This window comes from Oncorhynchus clarkii, chromosome 19, assembly GCF_045791955.1.
Source record: "Oncorhynchus clarkii lewisi isolate Uvic-CL-2024 chromosome 19, UVic_Ocla_1.0, whole genome shotgun sequence".
Taxonomy (NCBI): Eukaryota; Metazoa; Chordata; class Actinopteri; order Salmoniformes; family Salmonidae; genus Oncorhynchus; species Oncorhynchus clarkii.
In genome coordinates, this window is record NC_092165.1 from 51,444,835 (window position 1) to 51,468,557 (window position 23,723).

A 23,723-nucleotide genomic window follows, 5' to 3' on the forward strand; every position below is an offset into this window, starting at 1 on the left:
TCTTCAATCTTTCCCTGTCCGAGTCTGTAATACCAACATGTTTTAAGGAGACCACCATAGTGCCTGTGCCAAAGAACACTAAGGCAGCATGCCTAAATGACTACCAACCCATCTGTAGCCATGAAAGGATGCTGGCCTTCTAGGCAGAGTTCCTCTGTCCAGCGTCTGTTCTTTTGCCCATCTTCATCTTTTATTGGCCAGTCTGAGATATTACTTTTTCTTTGCAACTCTGCCTAGAAGGCCAGCATCCCGGAGTCGCCTCTTCACTGTTGACATTGAGACTGGTGTTTTGCAGGTACTATTTAATGAAGCTGCTTTGTCTGTTTCTAAAACAAGACACTAATATACTTGTCCTCAGTTGTGCACCGAGGCCTCCCACTCCTCCTCCTATTCTGGTTAGAGACCGTTTGTACACAGCGTTGTACAAGATCTTCAGTTTCTTGGCACTTTCTCACATGGAATAGCCTTCATTTCTCAGAACAAGAATAGACTGACGAGTTTCAGAAGTGCTTTGTTTCTGGCCATTTTCAGCCTGTAATCGAACCCACAAATGCTGATGCTCCAGATACTCTAAAGAAGGCCAGTTTTATTGCTTCTTAAATCAGGACAACAGTTTTCAGCTGTGCTAACATAGGAAAACATCTGTGCAGATTCCACCTGCCACTAGGCTGGGGTCCCAAATGGAACCTTATTCCCTATTTAGGCCACTACTTTTGACCAGGGCCCATAGGGAACACTATATAGGAAAAAGTGTGCCATTTGGGCCGCAGACCACAGTGTTGAGCTGACAAGTCCTGCCACGGACAGTGAGTTACCCCAGGCGTAGCTCTCTGACAGCCAGGGAGGGAGGGAAGGTGTGGGTGAAAGGAGGATGGTCGGTAGGGGAGTAGTAGTAATTGGCAGCTGCTTTCCAGTCCTTTTCCCACCAACCTCACCCCACAGCTTGCTCTCCTCATCCCCTGGCATTCCTATTCCCAACTGGGGCCTGGCTACAGCATGCTGTTACAGCATCAGCAGACCGCTGTCTCAACCTGTCTGGGTAGTGAGAGTAAAAGACAGCTTAGAAGCATGCCCGCCAGGCACGCCGACTGCACCCATAAAACATGTGGGCCTTATGAATCATGATATGTGGGCCTTATGAATCATGATATGTGGGCTGGGGAACAAAGTTGTCTGATACAGGCTGGAAACTCATTGTAAATAGTTATTCTGATCGCTCGCGTGCGTGCGTGTACCAGTGCAATATTGTGTGACTGTTGGTTCACTCCCATTGGCAGAGCGGTGACAACCAGGTAGGCGAGATATAAGCAAACAGCTCTAACTTCCTAGATCCTTTCCTAGAAGATTCCTGAAGGAAAGTGGCTTATAAATTGGACATTCAATCAAACTCAACACTAAAAACAGAGGATTGTGGAGTCAGAACAGAACCTACCATTCCCAGCCTGTAGAGTTAAATCTAGTGTCCTCTAGCCAGACAACTTCCCTCTATCTAGTGGGCTGTGCCTCAGACCTCACTTAGATTATTTGGTAGTTTGGGAGTTTATTGGCCAGGCTGTTAAATTCAGTTCATGCCCCAATTAACCCAAACCCTGGAGTGGTCCCAGTGAAGACAAGCATTGACTAATGGAGGCAGGGAGAATCCTCTCCACTCTCCTGTGACGTGCTGCTTTGTTTACTATCATTCTGGACAATAGATTTCTCCTGTCGCAGAGTCCCTGTAAAACTGTTTGGGAGCTTTTATTCTCAATTTGGGACGGAGCTCTGCTGTAACAGCAGCTGCTGCTCTGGCATTCCCCAACACACGTGTGCACACTCACTCACACGCACGGCTTATATAGGCCTGGCTACATACCACCGAGACAGTCTAGGGGAGGAAGAGATGGGAGTGGAATGTAACCATCTAGGTGTTGATAGTCCTGTTACTACATCTGTCCATCTAAACCATCAGAAGAGTCATGAATAACCTAATCCAATCCAAAAGGGCTGCACTACCACCACACACCTCAACATTTTTTGGGGGTGGCTGTCAAAAATATGTCATTTCTTCATTAGGCTTATGAGATTAAATGCAGTAAATCTGAAGGGCTCTGATCAACTGCAGCCAGACCCAAACTAGCACAGGCTAGTTCTAGTGGGAACTAACATCACATGTACAGTTTCTGCTAGCTCTAGTGTTCAGCAGCATCAAATCATCATTCTCATTCACAAGTGCTTTGTCAATCCTCCCTCCTTCAGCCCTCTACCTCTTTTGTTACTCCATTTCTTCCCTTGCCTAGCATTTAGAGTGTTGGGCCAGTGACCGAAAGGGTGCTGGTTCGTATACCCGAACCAACAAGAAAATCGGTCTACGTGCCCTTGAGCAAGGCACTTCATCCTAATTCACTCCAGGTGCGCCGTACTACTACGTCTGACCCTGTAAAACTCATTTCACTGCACCTATCTTGGTGTATGTTACAATAACAATAAAACATATTGCACTTACAAGCTCAATACACTGACCGAAAAAAACTATTAGAACACCCTCCTAATATTGAGATGAGAACCCCCCCCCCTCAGAACAGCTTAAATTCATTGGGGGCATGGACTCTACAAGGTGTTGAAAGCCTTCCACAGGGATGCTGGCCCATGTTGACTCCAATGCTTCCCACAGTTGTGTCAAGTTGGCTGAATGTCCTTTGGGTGGTGGACCATTTTTGATAGACACGGGAAACTGTTGAGCGTGAAAAACCCATCAGCGTTGCGGTTCTTGACACAAACCATACACCGTTCAAAGGCACTTACATCTGTTGTCTTGCCCATTCACCCTCTGAATGGGACTATATTTTTTCCTAACAAAGACAGCCAACTTCGCCAAACGGGGGATGATTTTTAAAAAACGCATTTGCCAAAAAAGCACAATCGTTGCACGACTGTACCTAACCATAAACATCAATGCCTTCCTTAAAATCAATACACAGAAGTATATATTTCTAAACCTGCATATTTAGCTAAAAGAAATCCAGGTTAGCAGGCAACATTAACCAGGTGAAATTGTGTCACTTCTCTTGCGTTCATTGCACGCAGAGTCAGGGTATATGCAACAGTTTGGGCCGCCTGGCTCGTTGCAAACTAATTTGCCAGAATTTTACGTAATTATGACATAACATTGAAGGTTGTACAATGTAACAAGAATATTTAGACTGATGGATGTCGCCCGTTAGATAAAATACGGAACGGCTCCGTATTTCACTGAAAGAATAAACGTTTTGTTTGAGATGATAGTTTCCGGATTCGACCATATTAATGACCTAAGGCTCGTATTTCTGTGTGTTATTATGTTATAATTAAGCATATGATTTGATAGAGCAGTCTGACTGAGCGATGGTAGGCAGCAGCAGGCTCGTAAGCATTCATTCAAACAGCACTTTCGTGCGTTTTGCCAGCAGCTCAGCAGTTTTGCCTCTCTCGAGCCTAGGTAAGGGCGAGGAGAGGGACAGAAGCTATACTGTTACACTGGTGATACTAAAGTGCCTATAAGAACATCCAATAGTCAAAGGTTTATGAAATACAAATCGTATAGAGAGAAATAGTCCTATAATTCCTATAATAACTGCAACCTAAAACTTCTTAACTGGGAATATTGAAGACTCATGTTAAAAGGAGCAAGGAACTTAAACGTTAGCTTTCTTAAATGGCACATATTGCACTTTTACTTTCTTCTCCAACACTTTGTTTTTGCATTATTTAAACCAAATTGAACATGTTTTATTATTTATTTGAGGCTAAATTGATTTTATTTATGTATTATATTAAGATAAAATAAGTGTTCATTCAGTATTGTTGTAATTGTCATTATTACAAATAAATAAATATATATATATACAGTGCCTTGCGAAAGTATTCAGCCCCCTTGAACTTTGCGACCTTTTGCCACATTTCAGGCTTCAAACATAAAGATATAAAACTGTATTTTTTTGTGAAGAATCAACAACAAGTGGGACACAATCATGAAGTGGAACGACATTTATTGGATATTTCAAACTTTTTTAACAAATCAAAAAATGACAAATTGGGCGTGCAAAATTATTCAGCCCCCTTAAGTTAATACTTTGTAGCGCCACCTTTTGCTGCGATTACAGCTGTAAGTCGCTTGGGGTATGTCTCTATCAGTTTTGCACATCGAGAGACTGACATTTTTTCCCATTCCTCCTTGCAAAACAGCTCGAGCTCAGTGAGGTTGGATGGAGAGCATTTGTGAACAGCAGTTTTCAGTTCTTTCCACAGATTCTCGATTGGATTCAGGTCTGGACTTTGACTTGGCCATTCTAACACCTGGATATGTTTATTTTTGAACCATTCCATTGTAGATTTTGCTTTATGTTTTGGATCATTGTCTTGTTGGAAGACAAATCTCCGTCCCAGTCTCAGGTCTTTTGCAGACTCCATCAGGTTTTCTTCCAGAATGGTCCTGTATTTGGCTCCATCCATCTTCCCATCAATTTTAACCATCTTCCCTGTCCCTGCTGAAGAAAAGCAGGCCCAAACCATGATGCTGCCACCACCATGTTTGACAGTGGGGATGGTGTGTTCAGGGTGATGAGCTGTGTTGCTTTTACGCCAAACATAACGTTTTGCATTGTTGCCAAAAAGTTCAATTTTGGTTTCATCTGACCAGAGCACCTTCTTCCACATGTTTGGTGTGTCTCCCAGGTGGCTTGTGGCAAACTTTAAACGACACTTTTATGGATATCTTTAAGAAATGGCTTTCTTCTTGCCACTCTTCCATAAAGGCCAGATTTGTGCAATATACGACTGATTGTTGTCCTATGGACAGAGTCTCCCACCTCAGCTGTAGATCTCTGCAGTTCATCCAGAGTGATCATGGGCCTCTTGGCTGCATCTCTGATCAGTCTTCTCCTTGTATGAGCTGAAAGTTTAGAGGGACGGCCAGGTCTTGGTAGATTTGCAGTGGTCTGATACTCCTTCCATTTCAATATTATCGCTTGCACAGTGCTCCTTGGGATGTTTAAAGCTTGGGAAATCTTTTTGTATCCAAATCCGGCTTTAAACTTCTTCACAACAGTATCTCGGACCTGCCTGGTGTGTTCCTTGTTCTTCATGATGCTCTCTGCGCTTTTAACGGACCTCTGAGACTATCACAGTGCAGGTGCATTTATACGGAGACTTGATTACACACAGGTGGATTGTATTTATCATCATTAGTCATTTAGGTCAACATTGGATCATTCAGAGATCCTCACTGAACTTCTGGAGAGAGTTTGCTGCACTGAAAGTAAAGGGGCTGAATAATTTTGCACGCCCAATTTTTCAGTTTTTGATTTGTTAAAAAAGTTTGAAATATCCAATAAATGTCGTTCCATTTCATGATTGTGTCCCACTTGTTGTTGAATCTTCACAAAAAAATACAGTTTTATATCTTTATGTTTGAAGCCTGAAATGTGGCAAAAGGTCGCAAAATTCAAGGTGGCCGAATACTTTCGCAAGGCACTGTATATACACACTGCTCAAAAAAATAAAGGGAACACTAAAATAACATCCTAGATCTGAATGAATGAAATATTCTTATTAAATACCTTTTTCTTTACATAGTTGAATGTGCTGACAACAAAATCACACAAAAATGATCAATGGAAATCAAATTTATCAACCCATGGAGGTCTGGATTTGGAGTGACACTCAAAATTTAAAGTGGAAAACCAGACTACAGGCTGATCCAACTTTGATGTAATGTCCTTAAAACAAGTCAAAATGAGGCTCAGTGGTGTGTGTGGCCTCCACGTGCCTGTATGACCTCCCTACAACGCCTGGGGATGCACCTGATGAGGTGGCGGATGGTCTCCTCCTAGACCTGGACTAAAGCATCCGCCAACTCCTGGACAGTCTGTGGTGCAACGTAACGTTGGTGGATGGAGCGAGACATGATGTCCCAGATGTGCTCAATTGGATTCAGATCTGGGGAACGGGCGGGCCAGTCCATAGCATCAATGCCTTCCTCTTGCAGGAACTGCTGACACACTCCAGCCACATGAGGTCTAGCATTGTCTTGCATTAGGAGGAACCCAGGGCCAACCGCACCAGCATATGGTCTCACAAGGGGTCTGAGGATCTCATCTCTAATGGCAGTCAGGCTACCTCTGGCGAGCACATGGAGGGCTGTGCGGCCCCCCCAAAGAAATGCCACCCCACACCATGACTGACCCACCGCCAAATCGGTCATGCTGGAGGATGTTGCAGGCAGCAGAACGTTCTCCACGGCGTCTACAGACTCTGCTCATTGTAAACCTGCTTTCATCTGTGAAGAGCACAGGGTGCCAGTGGCGAATTTGCCAATATTGGTTCTCTCTGGCAAATGCAAAACGTCCTGCAGTGTTGGGCTGTAAGCACAACCCCCACCTGTGGACGTCGGGCCCTCATACCACCCTCATGGAGTCTGTTTCTGACCGTTTGAGCAGACACATGCACATTTGTGGCCTGCTGGAGGTCATTTTGCAGGGCTCTGGCAGTGCTCCTCCTGCTCCTCCTTGCACAAAGGCGGAGGTAGCGGTCCTGCTGCTGGGTTGTTGCCCTCCTACGGCCTCCACGTCTCCTGATGTACTGGCCTGTCTCCTGGTAGCGCCTCCATGCTCTGGACACTACGCTGACAGACACAGCAAACCTTCTTGCCACAGCTCGCATTGATGTGCCATCCTGGATGAGCTGCACTACCTGAGCCACTTGTGTGGGTTGTAGACTCCGTCTCATGCTACCACTAGAGTGAAAGCACCGCCAGCATTCAAAAGTGACCAAAACATCAGCCAGGAAGCATAGGAACTGAGAAGTGGTCGGTCTGTGGTTACCACCTGCAGAACCACTCCTTTATTGGAGGTGTCTTGCTAATTGCCTATAATTTCCACCTGTTGTCTATTCCATTTGCACAACAGCATGTGAAATGTATTGTCAATCAGTGTTGCTTCTAAGTGGACAGTTTGATTTCACAGAAGTGTGATTGACTTGGAGGTACATTGTGTTGTTTAAGTGTTCCCTTTATTTTTTTGAGCAGTGTATATATAAAAAATATATTTTTAAATATTTTAATTGTAATTTTAAATCGGCCTTTTTGGTCCTCCAATATTGGCGTTGAAAAATTGGCGTTGAAAAATCATAAATCGGTCGACCTCTACTTAACGCAAACGACAAAGAGATTGTTGACAATCGAAATACAAATATTTCACCAACTAATACATTTCACTTTGTGATATGGCCAACACAGACAGACAGACACACACCTGGTTCCCTTTATCCATGCACATTCTTTGAAAATGCCTCAGCTGAACTTCTTCAGCTCTTTAAAAACATCCAAAACAATGGCAGGTATCTGACACGGGACAATTCCATAGAGTTGTATGTTTTGTTTAACTTTGCAATCATTGGTTTTTGTTTTACATACATTTGAAAGTGAAAAATCAGAGTTTCAACATCACTTCGTTATCGTGGAATTAATTTCACTGACACTAAGCTACATAGAACTGACATCACCCCAGTAAGTCAAACTTTTGTGCCATTCTCCAATACAGAGAGTAGATAGGCTGTGTGATTTACCCTCTAGTTAGGACTAGGCCCATAAAGAGGCTTTGAACATGTCTCCTCTGTCTTCCATCACGATGCCTCTCTGTCTCTTCTATCCTTCCATTACGATGCCTCTCTGTCTCTCTTCTATCCTTCCATCACGATGCCTCTCTCTTCTATCCTTCCATCACGATGCCTCTCTGTCTCTCTTCTATCCTTCCATCACGATGCCTCTCCGTCTCTCTTCTATCCTTCCATCACGATGCCTCTCCGTCTCTCTTCTATCCTTCCATCACGATGCCTCTGTCTCTTCTATCCTTCCATCACGATGCCTCTGTCTCTTCTATCCTTCCATCACGATGCCTCTGTCTCTTCTATCCTTCCATCACGATGCCTCTGTCTCTTCTATCCTTCCATCACGATGCCTCTGTCTCTTCTATCCTTCCTTCACGATGCCTCTCTGTCTCTTCTATCCTTCCATCACGCTGCCTCTGTCTCTTCTATCCTTCCATCACGATGCCTCTGTCTCTCTTCTATCCTTCCATCACGATGCCTCTGTCTCTTCTATCCTTCCATCACGATGCCTCTGTCTCTTCTATCCTTCCATCACGATGCCTCTCTGTCTCTTCTATCCTTCCATCACGATGCCTCTCTGTCTCTTCTATCCTTCCATCACGATGCCTCTCTGTCTCTTCTATCCTTCCATCACGATGCCTCTGTCTCTTCTATCCTTCCATCACGATGCCTCTGTCTCTCTTCTATCCTTCCATCACGATGCCTCTGTCTCTCTTCTATCCTTCCATCACGATGCCTCTGTCTCTTCTATCCTTCCATCACGATGCCTCTCTGTCTCTTCTATCCTTCCATCACGATGCCTCTCTGTCTCTTCTATCCTTCCATCACGATGCCTCTGTCTCTTCTATCCTTCCATCACGATGCCTCTGTCTCTTCTATCCTTCCATCACGATGCCGCTCTGTCTCTTCTATCCTTCCATCACGATGCCGCTCTGTCTCTTCTATCCTTCCATCACGATGCCTCTCTATTCTATCCTTCCATCACGATGCCTCTGTCTCTTCTATCCTTCCATCACGATGCCTCTCTCTTCTATCCTTCCATCACGATGCCTCTCTGTCTCTTCTATCCTTCCATCACGATGCCGCTCTGTCTCTTCTATCCTTCCATCACGATGCCTCTCTGTCTCTTCTATCCTTCCATCACGATGCCTCTCTGTCTCTTCTATCCTTCCATCACGATGCCTCTCTGTCTCTTCTATCCTTCAATCACGATGCCTCTCTGTCTCTTCTATCCTTCCATCACGATGCCTCTCTGTCTCTTCTATCCTTCCATCACGATGCCTCTCTGTCTCTTCTATCCTTCCATCACGATGCCGCTCTGTCTCTTCTATCCTTCCATCACGATGCCTCTCTGTCTCTTCTATCCTTCAATCACGATGCCTCTCTGTCTCTTCTATCCTTCCATCACGATGCCTCTCTGTCTCTTCTATCCTTCCATCACGATGCCTCTCTGTCTCTTCTATCCTTCCATCACGATGCCGCTCTGTCTCTTCTATCCTTCCATCACGATGCCGCTCTGTCTCTTCTATCCTTCCATCACGATGCCTCTCTGTCTCTTCTATCCTTCCATCACGATGCCTCTGTCTCTTCTATCCTTCCATCACGATGCCTCTGTCTCTTCTATCCTTCCATCACGATGCCTCTGTCTCTTCTATCCTTCCATCACGATGCCTCTCCGTCTCTTCTATCCTTCCATCACGATGCCTCTCCGTCTCTCTTCTATCCTTCCATCACGATGCCTCTGTCTCTTCTATCCTTCCATCACGATGCCTCTGTCTCTTCTATCCTTCCATCACGATGCCTCTGTCTCTTCTATCCTTCCATCACGATGCCTCTCCGTCTCTCTTCTATCCTTCCATCACGATGCCTCTCTGTCTCTTCTATCCTTCCATCACGATGCCTCTCTGTCTCTTCTATCCTTCCATCACGATGCCTCTCTGTCTCTTCTATCCTTCCACCGCCCCCCTTCCTTTTATCTCTGGCTTTTCCCATCATACTCATCTCTCCCAGACCAGGAGCCGTGTCTTGTACACAAACACAGTGAGAGAAAATCCCACAGCCCAGCCCATAATTTCCCCCAATTTCTACCCAAGAACTTTGTGAACACTGTATAGTGCAGTGAGTCAGTTTAAACCCTGCAGCCCAACAGCACAGCTCAATCTAACCAACCCTCGCCAACAGCACAGCTCAATCTAACCAACCCTCACCAACAGCACAGCTCAATCTAACCAACCCTCGCCAACAGCACAGCTCAATCTAACCAACCCTCACCAAACAGCACAGCTCAATCTAACCAACCCTCACCAAACAGCACAGCACAATCTAACCAACCCTCACCAAACAGCACAGCTCAATCTAACCAACCCTCGCCAACAGCACAGCACAATCTAACCAACCCTTACTAAACAGCACAGCTCAATCTAACCAACCCTCACCAAACAGCACAGCTCAATCTAACCAACCCTCACCAAACAGCACAGCTCAATCTAACCAACCCTCACCAACAGCACAGCTCAATCTAACCAACCCTCGCCAACAGCACAGCTCAATCTAACCAACCCTCACCAAAGAGCACAGCTCAATCTAATCAACCCTCACAGCTCAATCTAACCAACCCTCACCAAACAGCACAGCACAATCTAACCAACCCTCACCAAACAGCAAAGCACAATCTAACCAACCCTCACCAACAGCACAGCTCAATCACAGCTCAATCTAACCAACAGCACAGCTCAATCTAACCAACCCTCACCAACAGCACAATCTAATCAACCCTCACCAAACAGCACAGCACAATCTAATCAACCCTCACCAAACAGCACAGCTCAATCTAACCAACCCTCGCCAACAGCACAGCACAATCTAACCAACCCTCACCAAACAGCACAGCTCAATCTAACCAACCCTCACCAAACAGCACAGCACAATCTAATCAACCCTCACCAAACAGCACAGCACAATCTAATCAACCCTCACAGCTCAATCTAACCAACCCTCACCAAACAGCACAGCACAATCTAACCAACCCTCACCAAACAGCACAGCACAATCTAACCAACCCTCACCAAACAGCACAGCTCAATCTAACCAACCCTCACCAAAGAGCACAGCTCAATCTAACCAACCCTCACCAACAGCACAGCTCAATCACAGCTCAATCTAACCAACAGCACAGCACAATCTAATCAACCCTCACCAAACAGCACAGCACAATCTAATCAATCCTCACCAAACAGCACAGCTCACTCTAACCAACCCTCACCAACAGCACAGCTCAATCTAACCAACCCTCACCAAACAGCACAGCTCAATCTAACCAACCCTCAGCAAACAGCACAGCACAATCTAATCAACCCTCACCAAACAGCACAGCACAATCTAATCAACCCTCACCAAACAGCACAGCTCAATCTAACCAACCCTCGCCAACAGCACAATCTAACCAACCCTCACCAAACAGCACAGCTCAATCTAACCAAACAGCACAGCACAATCTAATCAACCCTCACCAACAGCACAGCTCAATCTAACCAACCCTCACCAAACAGCACAGCTCAATCTAACCAACCCTCGCCAACAGCACAGCTCAATCTAACCAACCCTCACCAAACAGCACAGCTCAATCTAACCAACCCTCACCAACAGCACAGCTCAATCTAACCAACCCTCACCAAACAGCACAGCTCAATCTAACCAACCCTCGCCAACAGCACAGCTCAATCTAACCAACCCTCGCCAAACTGCACAGCTCAATCTAACCAACCCTCGCCAACAGCACAGCTCAATCTAACCAACCCTCACCAACAGCACAGCTCAATCTAACCAACCCTCGCCAACAGCACAGCTCAATCTAACCAACCCTCGCCAACAGCACAGCTCAATCTAACCAACCCTTGCCAACAGCACAGCTCAATCTAACCAACCCTCACCAAACAGCACAGCTCAATCTAACCAACCCTCGCCAACAGCACAGCTCAATCTAACCAACCCTCGCCAACAACACAGCTCTATCTAACCAACCCTCACCAAACAGCACAGCTCAATCTAACCAACCCTCGCCAAACTACACAGCTCAATCTAACCAACCCTCGCCAACAGCACAGCTCAATCTAACCAACCCTCACCAACAGCACAGCTCAATCTAACCAACCCTCGCCAACAGCACAGCTCAATCTAACCAACCCTCGCCAACAGCACAGCTCAATCTAACCAACCCTCGCCAACAGCACAGCTCAATCTAACCAACCCTCACCAAACAGCACAGCTCAATCTAACCAACCCTCGCCAACAGCACAGCTCAATCTAACCAACCCTCGCCAACAACACAGCTCTATCTAACCAACCCTCGCCAACAGCACAGCTCAATCTAGCCAACCTTTGCCAACAGCACAGCTCAATCTAACCAACCCTTACCAATGCATTGTTACTGGATGTCTTTCTTGACCAGTTTCACCGTAAAGGAGAGAAGAACCCTCCCGCCCCCCAGCCATAACCCACTCAGAGGTTGATGGTCGCCACACTGACAGCTGTCACAGCAAATCAGGGTCCGGGATGCAGCACTTGGTTGGGGGGTGGATTTCAGATTCCAGAGGGCCGTGAGGGGCCCTGTCCAGCAGCCCATAACCCAGTTACACATCACGCAACACGTCCCACCGGCCAATGAGAGGAGAGAGGGAGGCAGTGAGGAGTGCCCGCCCGCCAGCCTGTCTTCCCTCATTCGTTCTCTCTGTTACGATCGCAGTCACTTAAAAAAATAAGTTTCCGCGTGGATGCACGCTGGCCGCTCACTCCCCTCTCCTGTGACTGTGCATGCCATGGTCGTGGAAGGCATAGGGAGGGTGAGTATGGAGAGGGATAAGGTTCAGCCTGGGCTACAGCCTATTAGAGGTAAGGGTTAGGGAGGATGGGGTATGGGACACCCTCCCCTGTGCTCCTTACTGTACTATTGACCTAAATACAGGGATGCAAACTGGTGACCACTCCAATTTGCATACCGTCCCAACAGATCCACAGATGATGCAATCTCGATTGCACTCAACACTGCCCTTTCCCACCTGGACAAAAGGAACACCTACATGAGAATGCTGTTCATTGACTACAGCTCAGCGTTCAACACCATAGTGACCTCAAAGGCCGAGCACACCCCCATTCTCATCGACGGGGCTGTAGTGGAGCAGGTTGAGAGCTTCAAGCTGCAACAAACTATCGTGGTCCATGAGACAGCTGCACCATCAAGAGCATGGTTGCATCACCGGCTGGTATGGCAACTGCTCGGCAAGGAGCCACAGAGGGTAGTGCGTATGGCCCAGTACATCACTGGGGCCAAGTTTCCTGCCATCCAGGACCTCTATACCAGGCTGTGTCAGAGGAAGGCCCTAAAAATTGCCAAAGATTCCAGTCCCCCAAGTCATAGACTGTTCTCTCTGCTACCACACAGCAATCGACACCGGAGCGCCAAATCTAGGTCCAAAAAGGCTTCTGAACAGCTTCTACCTCTAAGCCATAAGACTGGAGAACAGCTAATCAAATGGCTACCTGGATTATTTGCATTGACCCTCCCCCCCTTTTTTTTTACATAGTCACTTTACCCCTACCAACATATTACCTTGACTAACCTGTACCCCCACACATTGACTCGGTAACGGTACCCCGTATAAAGCCACATTATTGTTACTCTTATTTTTTTACTTTTGTTTATTTAGTCATAATTTTTCTTAAAACCGCATTGTTGGTTAAGGGCTTGTAAGTAAGCATTTCACTGTAAGGTCTACTACACCTGTTCGGCGCATGTGACAAATAAAATTTGATGGCCCAAAAAGGTGACAATTCTTTTGTTACGATGTCACAATAGCTAATTTTTCTAACGATGTGATTGATACCAGGCCAAGTATCACGAGTAGCACTGTGATACCACAGGGTTTTTTGTTCAGTATAAATGCCTAATTATCTGTATTTTCATCGTGGCAGTAAGGGGAAAACACACTAGACCTATATAAACCATCGTTTTCCTACTCTTCAGACAACTTTACACGCGCATCCTCTTCTTCCCCCCCGCGCGCATCCTCCACTTCTCTCCCCCCCTGCGCCCTCCTCTTCTCCCCCCCACGCGTCCGTTCTTCTTCTTCCTCTTCTTCCCCCCCGCGCGTCCGTTCTTCTTCTTCTTCTTCTTCCCCCGCGCGTCCTCTTCTTCTTCTTCTTCTTCTCCCCCCGCGCGTCCTCTTCTTCTTCTTCTTCTCCCCCCGCGCGTCTTCTTCTTCTTCTTCTCCCCCCGCGCGTCTTCTTCTTCTTCTTCTTCTTCTCCCCCCGCGCGTCTTCTTCTTCTTCTCCCCCCGCGCGTCTTCTTCTTCTTCTCCCCCCGCGCGTCTTCTTCTTCTTCTCCCCCCGCGCGTCTTCTTCTTCTTCTCCCCCCGCGCGTCTTCTTCTTCTTCTCCCCCCGCGCGTCTTCTTCTTCTCCCCCCGCGCGTCTTCTTCTTCTCCCCCCGCGCATCTTCTTCTTCTTCTTCTTCTTCTTCTTCTTCTTCTTCTTCTCCCCCCGCGCGTCGTCGTCTTCTTCTTCTTCTTCTTCTTCTTCTTCTCCCCCCGCGCGTCGTCTTCTTCTCCCCCCGCGCGTCTTCTTCTTCTCCCCCCGCGCGTCTTCTTCTTCTTCTTCTTCTGCTGCTGCGCCCCCCCCCCCCCCCCGCGCGTCTTCTTCTTCTTCTTCTGCGCCCCCCCCCCCCCCCCCCCCCCCCCCCCCCCCCCGCGCGCTTCCTATTCTTCTTCCACGCACTCTTCTACTCCCCCCCACGCGCGCTGCTGCTTCTTCCTCCTCCTCCTCCTCCTCCTTCTTCTTCTTCTTCTTCTTCTTCCTCCTCCCTCTTCTCCCCCGTGCGTGCGCGCTCTTCTTCTTCTTCTTCTCCCCCCGCGCGCGCACGTCCTCTTCTTCTTCCACGCACTCTTCTACTCCCCCCCACGTGCGCTGCTGCTGCTTCCTCTTCTCCTCTTCTTCTTCTTCTCTCCTCCTTCTGCCTTTTCTTCTTCCCCCCGCGCGCGCTTCCTCCTTCTCTTCTTCTGCTGCTTCTTCTTCTTCTTCTTCTTCTTCCCCCCGCGCGCACTTCCTCCTTCTCCTCCTCCTCTACTTCTTCTCCCCCCGCGCGCTTCTTCTTCTTCTTCTTCCCCCCGCACGCACTTCCTCCTTCTCCTCCTCTACTTCTTCTCCCCCCGCACACGCTTCCTCCTATTCCTCCTCTACTTCTTCTCCCCCCGCACAAACTTCCTCCTCCTCCTCTACTTCTTCTCCCCCGCGCCTCTTCTTCTTCCCCCCCACGCGTCCTCCTCTTCTTCCTCCTCCTCCTCCTCTTCCCCCCGCGCGCGCTGCTTCCTCCTTCTCCGCAATAATTAAACAAATTGTAACAGAAACCCCATCACTGTCTGCCAGGGGTGGAAAAAGTACTTAAGTAAAAGTAAAGATACCTTAATTAATAGAAAATGACAAGTCACCCAGTAAAATAATACTTGTCTAAAAGTCTTGGTTTTAAATATACTTATTTTAATTCCTTACATTAAGCAAACCAGGCAGCATAATGTTCTTGTTTAAAACATTTACAGCTAGCCAGGAGCACACAACATTCAGACATAATTTACAAACAAAGCATGTGTTTAGTGAGTCAACCAGATCAGAGGCAGTAGGGATGACCAGGGATGTTCTCGGTTTAGTGAGTCCCCCAGATCAGAGGCAGTAGGGATGACCAGGGATGTTCTCTGTTTAGTGAGCCGTCAGATTAGAGGCAGTAGGGATGACCAGGGATGTTCTCTGTTTAGTGAGCCGTCAGATTAGAGGCAGTAGGGATGACCAGGGATGTTCTCTTGATAAGTGCTTGAATTGGAGCATTTTCCTGTCCTGCTAAGCATTCAAAATGTAATGAGTACTTTTGGGTGTCAGGGAAAATATATGGAGTAAAAAGTACATTATTTTCTTTAGGAATGTAGTGAAGTAAAAGTTGTAAAAAAATATTAATAGTAAAGTACAGTACAGACCCCCAATAACTACTTTGAAGTATCCAGCTCACCATCAGGGCTAAATAACATTTATTAACTGATGGAGATGAGCAGAAAGAACACATGAAAAGAAGAAGCTAGTAGCCTAATGGCTGGTTAGGGGATGCGGCTATCTACACGATTAACTTGGATGACCTATTTTGCGATCAAAACTGAGAATATCACACAAAAAAAGACCTACCGTAATTTCTGGACTATTAAGCGCACCTGAATATAAACCGCACCCACTGAATTATTAAAAAAATATGTATTTTGTACATAAATAAGCCGCACATGTCTATAAGCCGCAGGTGCCTACCGGTACATTGAAACAAATTAACTTTCATCCGGAGGCAAATTCCCCGCTGAGTTCATGCTGCCCTCTTCAACACGCAGCAGTCCAGCCTTTTGAAACCCGTTGATGATAGTGGATTTTTTGACAATGCTCCACGCTGTCAGGACCCACTGGCAGACTTGACCATAAGTTGCTCTTCGCATGCGGCCCATTTTAGTGAAGGATTTCTCCCCACTTGTCATCCAAGCCTCCCACTGAACAAGGAGCGCCACCTTAAATGCACGATTTACACTGATGTCGAGTGGCTGCAAATACTTTGGGCCATCTGCTTTTCTTCCCTCTGAAAGGTTTGTTGTCTTTTTGCAGTCAGTTCCTCACGCTGCCGTTTCCAACGTCTTATCATCGACTCATTAAGACCAAGCTCCCGTGCAGCAGCTCTATTTCCTTTTCCAACAGCCTGATCGATCGCCTTCAACTTGAAAGCTGCATCATATGCATTTCTCTTTGTCTTTGCCATGATGAGGGTGACAAATTACTACCGTAATCAGAATGATGGGTTTGAGCGCGCTCGATTTACGTCACGTTATGTGACGGTGCTCAGTTTTTTGGCGGCATGAATCTTGTGAAAGCGGGAAAAATCCATAAATTAGCTGCGTCATTGTATAAACCGCGAGGTTCAAAGCGTGGGAATAAAGTAGCAGTTTATAGTCCGGAAATTACGGTATTTGCATCCCTGTAAATAGAAATCGCACTGCTTCACTAGAGCACATGCATTCTAATGGGTGATTATGCCTGACAAACACCCTGCCATGGGTGTCTGATCACAATACTACTCTGAATAACAAGCAGAGGTCAGCGGTGAGCGGTCAGGTCAGTGGACTGGGCCTTTAAGGCTTGGCCCACAATATATGACATCAACCCTATTAAAAGGTTACCCTCGGCTAAGGGATGTATCCATGCCGCGTTGCGTCGTGCCTACGAACAGACCTTAGCCCTGGTATATTGGCCATATACCACATATATGAAATTACATGTTGAGAGTTTGAGCCCAAGTCTAACTGAACAAGTCAACACTGGATTCCAACACTTATGCAAATAAAGCCTTTCGTCACTATGCAAACTCTAATGGCAGCAGGAAGGATATGAGTGAGGCAGCTGTAGGCCCACCCTGCCTCAGCCAGGGTATCAACAATAGACAGTGTACTGTAGGCCTATTGACCATTCATTAGACAGGCCCTATCTGACATGATCATTTTCCACTCATGAATCACAATACACCAGATCAGGCAACACAGAAGCTGCTCCAGTTTCAACTGTTCTGCCTGCGGCTACGGAACCCTGGCCTGTTCACCGAACATGCTACCTTGTCCCAGATGCCCCTGCTGTCTCGACCTCTGAATGCTCGGCTATGAAAAGCCAACTGACATTTACTCCCGAGGTGCTGACCTGTTGCTCCCTCTACAACCACCGTGATTATTATTTCACCCTGCTGGTCATCTATGAACATCTTGAAGAACAGTCTGGCCTTAATGGCCATGTACTCTTATAATCTCCATCCAGCACAGCCAGAAGACGACTGGCCACCCGTCAGAGCCTGGTTTCTCTAAGTTTATTCCTAGGTTCATGTCTTTCTAGGGAGTTTTTCATAGCCACCGTGCTTCTACATCTGCATTGCTTGCCGTTTGGGGTTTTAGGCTGGGTTTGTGTATAAGCACTTTGTGACATCTGATGGTGTAAAAAGGGTTTTATACATTTGATTGATTAACAGAGAGGGCTATCCCCATGTTTGTAACTATTGCTACAGGAGAGAAAACATTTTATTGGCCATTAACTTTAAGACACAGGAGCAGAGACAAAACATTGCAAGTTCAATGTTCCACTCGTCACAATGGAGAGAGGTCAGTTAGACAGGCAACAGCGTCCCACCCTCCACATGCTGGGAGCAGGAAAAAGGACAGGGGTGTGGAGGGATACCGATTGGGTTGGGCGTCGCCTGAGAGAGAACTCCAGTGGAAGCGCTGTCTGCTCCTGGAGCTCATGGGGAGTGGGACTCCCCTCCACAGACACAGATCCACTCATACTGCAGTCATGTGAACTTTGGCCATAGGAGGCATCTGGGGCCCTATGGCAATGAAAGCCTATGGGAGAGGGAGAGGTGCCTCTGTCCTAAATAAACCAAAGAAACTGGGCACAACACTGAACTGTGTATACTGCAGACAGTCGTGTGAACTGGGGCCATAGGAAGGCATCTGGTGCCATGAGAGTCAGTAGAGGCTCTATAGGAGTGAGTGAGGAGGGCCTCTCTTTAGCATTCATCTCTCCATCCCAGGATGAGTCTCAGCAGCAGGTCCTACAACATGAACCCAGCTCAGCCGTTTAAGTGTCTGGAGTGTGATGGGGAGCAGCCAGCTCAGTCTTTCTCCAAGTGTGAAACCTGTTCGTCATCCCCACCCCATTGTCTCCCAGATGGAAAGAAAGAGACAGAAAGAAAAGGCAGAGAAAGAGAGAAATGATAGCGCATCCCTTGTTTAACCCCATAAAAGCCAGTAGAGGATCTTTATGGCCGGCAGATGCTAAAGCAAACGTGTGCTTCTTTCACTCTCTCTTCCCCTTTTTTGTTATGTCCCTCACTCCCTAGCTTCTCCAAAAGTAAAAGGGGGTTCCGTGGTCGCCTGGTATTGGCCCGTGTGACCTCCCCCCACGTTGTCGGGGCAACGGAAGGGCTGAGAAACAGAGAAGAAGTCAGCTGGAGGAGAGTTATGCCCCAACACAGGCAGAATGAAGAGAGGAGCAGCAGGCAGACTGGGAGAGAGAGGAATGGGCCGTCGAGTGACAAGCTCTCCCAAATAGACCTGCTCAACCCATCTTCCAGACCCAAATCATTGTGCACTCAGCAGGCGATACAGACAGACTGTCAACAACAGTCATGTGACACTCTCCAAATCACTGGACTCCCACTCTCAACAACTGAAACTGAGTCCCATGAGTGGGCGTGCGCACACACACACAAACCTGGAGTCTCCTTTGCCCAGGTTTCCTCCGCCTGGATGCAGGATGGTCTGGTTGCCTTCCATATCCACAATACATTTTGTGTTCAGGTCCTTTTCTGTGAAGGAGAGAAGGGAAAAGGTTCAGAGTACTGTACAAACATTCAGAGCAACCTCCAGTTGCACGGTAGGTACTTCATCATGCGGGCACATCATCACGTGACTAGAAAGGAGAAAAACCGTTCACTATTTACTGATTACATTGTGGACCTGAATGGCTCAGTTGGTAGAGCATGGCGACTGCTATGGCAGTATTATTGTGGGTTCGATTCCCAGGGCCACTCATGCAAAAAATGTATGCACACATGACTAAGTCGCTTCGGATAAAAGCGTCTTCTGAATGGCATTTGAATTCAATCTCACACAGCATCCCCTATGACTTAAAACAAAACTTTCCATTAGGTCTGTCCCCGACTTTAAAAAAATATTGATTGACCAAAAGTCTGTTCTTTCGCCCAATTTATTGGTCTATTTTTAAACGTGTATTTTTACATATAGACACACCCTAAGTGTTTTAATAAAATGCACTGAGCTTGTCTGATGCTTAAAGCTTACTGTTTAATGAAATAAAAACATGCCTCAAGAGGGCGCCAGAGATCTAGATAACCAACATTTTTAAAAGCGTAACCTGACCCAACTATTGGGTCGCTCCAGATTCTGTCATTACACTCCTGAAGTTGCAGATAATAGGCTACATAAGGAGTCAGCAACCTTTCATGTGGACTGCCAAGTTATGGACCCATTTCTACCTATCTGCGTGCCAGTTATGGTTTTCATATGCACATTTTAATTTAATTTATAATAACGTCTTCATATCTCAAAATAATTGTCATGTGGTTAATCAAAATTCTATCCAAATCTAAATGATACAAACAAAAAGTTACTTCTATTGGCAACTATGTAAAAATAGCCTACATAAAATCAACAAATAAAAACATTGCAGCCTGCAGGTAGAAAATATCCTGATTAAACTAAATATCCTACATATCACATTGGCTACACGTGGTCTGTCTGTAACAAACTTGAAACATTGTATCAACTATTAACTTGGGTCTGGCCAGAAGCTAGCAAACATGCAAAATTGTGTAAAATATTCTGGGCCAATTTATATGCCTACATTTGCCTGCAGGCCAGGTTTCTTATAGGCCTACTTCTATGCCTGCATGTCGTTAATCAACATTGACAGGAGCGCTCCAAACAAAAGACAATGACTAAATTGACAGAACTTGTAAATGGAATGAGATTAACCAAAACTTGTTTCTCACTAGTGTAGCATAGGCTGTGCACTCTGCAAACAACATATCCACTCTGACAATGAGAACAGGAAGACTGGAATGACAATATTGAATGCATTAAAATAAATTACTAAACAAATTAACAAACCTTGTAGTTTAGAAATTATAGAAATTAACAGTAAATGTACTACTAGTGACATATGTAATGGGGAACTGATATCAAACGTGAACAATTAACACATTTAAGTTATGAAACAATGAATGTGGACAAATTGTCGGGATAGCAGTGCATTCTGGAGAGAGCAGTGCATTCTGGAGAGAGCAGTGCATTCTGGAGAGAGCAGTGCATTCTGGAGAGAGCAGTGCATTCTGGAGAGAGCAGTGCATTCTGGAGAGAGCAGTGCATTGTGCATCTGGTCAATCCAACGTCTGCATTTGCCATGCAGCATTTAATGAGATACGGTCACGGTATTCATACTTGCGATTCGCGGAGCAGGGCAGGGCTGTTATCAATTAAATTGAGGTCAAAACATTCAGGAGACAAAGGTGCTCAAAGAGGCCCTATTTTGCATACCCCGCCAAACCATGAGACATCCATGTCTTCATCACTGGAATAGATAAAAGGTTGAGTTTGATCATTTAAAAGCTTACAAAAAGGTCAAAACATCATTCACCTGTTGCCTCAAGTCTGACACCAAGAGGCTCCTAAACAGCTTCAATCCCCATGCCATAAGACTGACAAATAGCTAATAAAATGGCTACACGGACTGAATTGACCTTCGTATTTTAGTATTATTATTTTTGCACTGTTACACGTTACAGCCTTATTCGAAAATGTATTAAATAACCCCCCCCCCCTCCCCTCCCCCAATCTACACACAATACCCCATAAATGATGACGAGAAAACAGGTTCTTAGACATTTTTGCAAATGTATTAAAAATAAAAACTGAAAAACCTTATTTACATAAGTATTCAGACCCTTTGCTATGAGACACTAAATTGAGCTCCGGTGCATCCTGTTTCCATTGATCATCCTAAAGATGTTTCTACAACTTGGAGTCCACCTGTGGTAAATTCTATTGATTGGACATGATTTGGAAAGGCTGTCTATATAAGGTCCCACAGTTAACAATACATGTCAGAGCAAAAACCAACCCATGATGTCGAAGGAATCGTTCGTAGTGCTCCAAGACATGACTGTGTCGAAGCACAGATCTGGGGAAGGTTACCCAAAAAAATTCTGCAGCATTTTAGGTCCCCATGAACACAGTGGCCTCCATCATTCTTAAATGAAAGAAGTCTGGAACCACCACAACTCTTCTTAGAGCTGGCCACCCGGCCAAACTGAACAATCGGGGAGAAGGGCCTTGGTCAGGGAGAGGACCAAGAACCCGAGAGTTCCTCTGTGGAGGTGGGAGAACCTTCCAGAAGGACAACCATGTTTGCAGCACTCCACTAATCAGGCCTTTATGGTAGAGTGGCCAGATGGAAGTGACTACTCAATAAAAAGGCATGACAGCCCGCTTGGAGTTTGCCAAAAGGCAACTAAAGGACTCTCAGACCATGAGAAACAAGATTCTCTGGTCTGAAGAAACCAAGACTGAACTCTTTGGCCTGAATGCCGAGCATCACATCTGGAGGAAATCTGGCACCATTTCTACAGTGAAGCATGGTGGTGGCAGCGTCATGCTGTATGGATGTTTTTCAGCAGCACTGACTGGGAGCCTAGTCAGGTATGAGGGACAGATCAATGGAGCAAAGTACAGAGAGATCCTTGATGAAAACCTGCTCCAGGGCCCTCAGGACCTCAGAATGGGGCGAAAGGTTCACCTTCTAACAGGACAACGACCCTAAGAACAAAAAACATTTTTTACCATGTTTTCATGGTATGGTGGGGTATGCAAAATGGGTCAACATTGAGCACCTTTATCTCAAATGTTTTGTCATTCAGGTCCAAAAAGACCCTTTCTGAGCACTTCTATAACAGGCAAATATGCATGGAAGGTTTCATTCAAATCAAAGAGTGATTGAATTAAAAATGGATTTACCCATATATTATTATTAGTATTCTAATATGAATTACATGACCCACTGCTGCTCCCGAGTGGCGCAGCGGTCTAATGCACTGCATCTCAGTGCTAGAGGCGTCACTACAGGACCTGGTTAGATTCCAGGCTGTATCACAACGGGCCATGATTGGGAGACCCATAGGGAGACCCATAGGGAGAAACTCCCCAAATACCCAAGAAGACTCAACGCTGTAATCGCTGTCAAAGGTGCTTCAACAAAGTAGTGAGTGAAACGTCTGAATAATTATGTAAATGTGATTTAACCAAGTTTATAAAATTAGCAAAAGTTTCTAAAAACCTATTTTTGCTTTGTCATTATTGTGTGTAAATTGACTATGAGAAAAAACGATTTAATCCATTTTAGAATAAGGCTGCAACGTAACAAAATGTGGGAAAAGTCAAGGGGTCTGAATACCTTCCGAATGCACTGTATATGCTATGTATAAGAGGCTATTTAGTCTTGGCAGAAACCTTTGTTAAGTGATTGGTGGCCGGTGCTGGGTAGCCTAGGCCCTGGCTTGTTGCCTTTTCTCTTGAGAGTTGAGCTGTAACTCAATCAATAACAGTAGAACAAAGTGTCTGAAACCATTAGTCCTCCTCACACAAATACCTCATGTGATGTGGGACATTGACTCAACCACACTTTGACCCTGGCCCTCTGATGCCAAACCATGACTCACCACTTGGCCTTGGAGACAACAGCTATCACATGCACCACTCAGGCTCAGCCAAATGGCGCAGTACTACTTACTTGATTGGAAGATGGTGCTGACTGTCGCAAAAACCAAGTTTGCGAGTTCAATTGCCACAAGGGTCACATAGGCTACTAATGGACACTGTAGGCCTATATGACACAATGATTTTGGCTAAGGCCTTGTCAGTTAGTGTAGCGGTGCATTTAGAGGCCTAATAATAGCAGCATTGGTTATTGGGCTATCCAGCTGTACTGCTAGCCTAAATATGGGCCAATCCCTTTCCACATTCAGCTTTCTCATTTAAAAGATCCCATGGCACTTATCGTAAGAGTAGGGGTGTTAACCCCGGTGTCCTGTCTAAACTCCCAAGCTGTCCCTCATACCATCACCTAATCATCCCCAGCTTACAATTGGCTCATTCATCCTCCTCTCCCCTGTAACTATTCCCCAGGTTGTTGCTGCAAATGAGAACGTGTTCTCAGTCAACTTACCTGGTAAAATAACGGTAAATTAAATTTAAAAATTAGCACACTTTTACCATATTATGATGTAGCCTAGATTTAATCTGTACTTGACTATGTAGAAAATGATTCCTCACTCTATTCTTAGTCACATGGTAGTAATATTTCAAAAACTAAATTATTTTCAAAACCCTTTGTTTCCTCTTGGCCTCTGGGGTCTAATATTGACAATTCATAAATGTTTTACCATAGACAGGAACACACACACACATTCCATTTCAAGCAC

General features: G+C 45.9%; 1 protein-coding gene across 2 annotated transcripts in view; it reads right to left on the reverse strand.

Moving 5' to 3' along the window:
* Positions 1 to 23,723, reverse strand: part of LOC139375358 (kinesin-like protein KIF13B) — an 80,571-nt gene that overhangs the window by 50,430 nt on the left and 6,418 nt on the right. For both annotated transcript variants that reach the window (XM_071117061.1, XM_071117062.1), the window contains one exon: positions 18,941 to 19,034. In XM_071117061.1, coding sequence (XP_070973162.1) covers positions 18,941 to 19,034 — 94 coding nt within the window. The remainder of the gene's footprint in view (positions 1 to 18,940; positions 19,035 to 23,723) is intronic.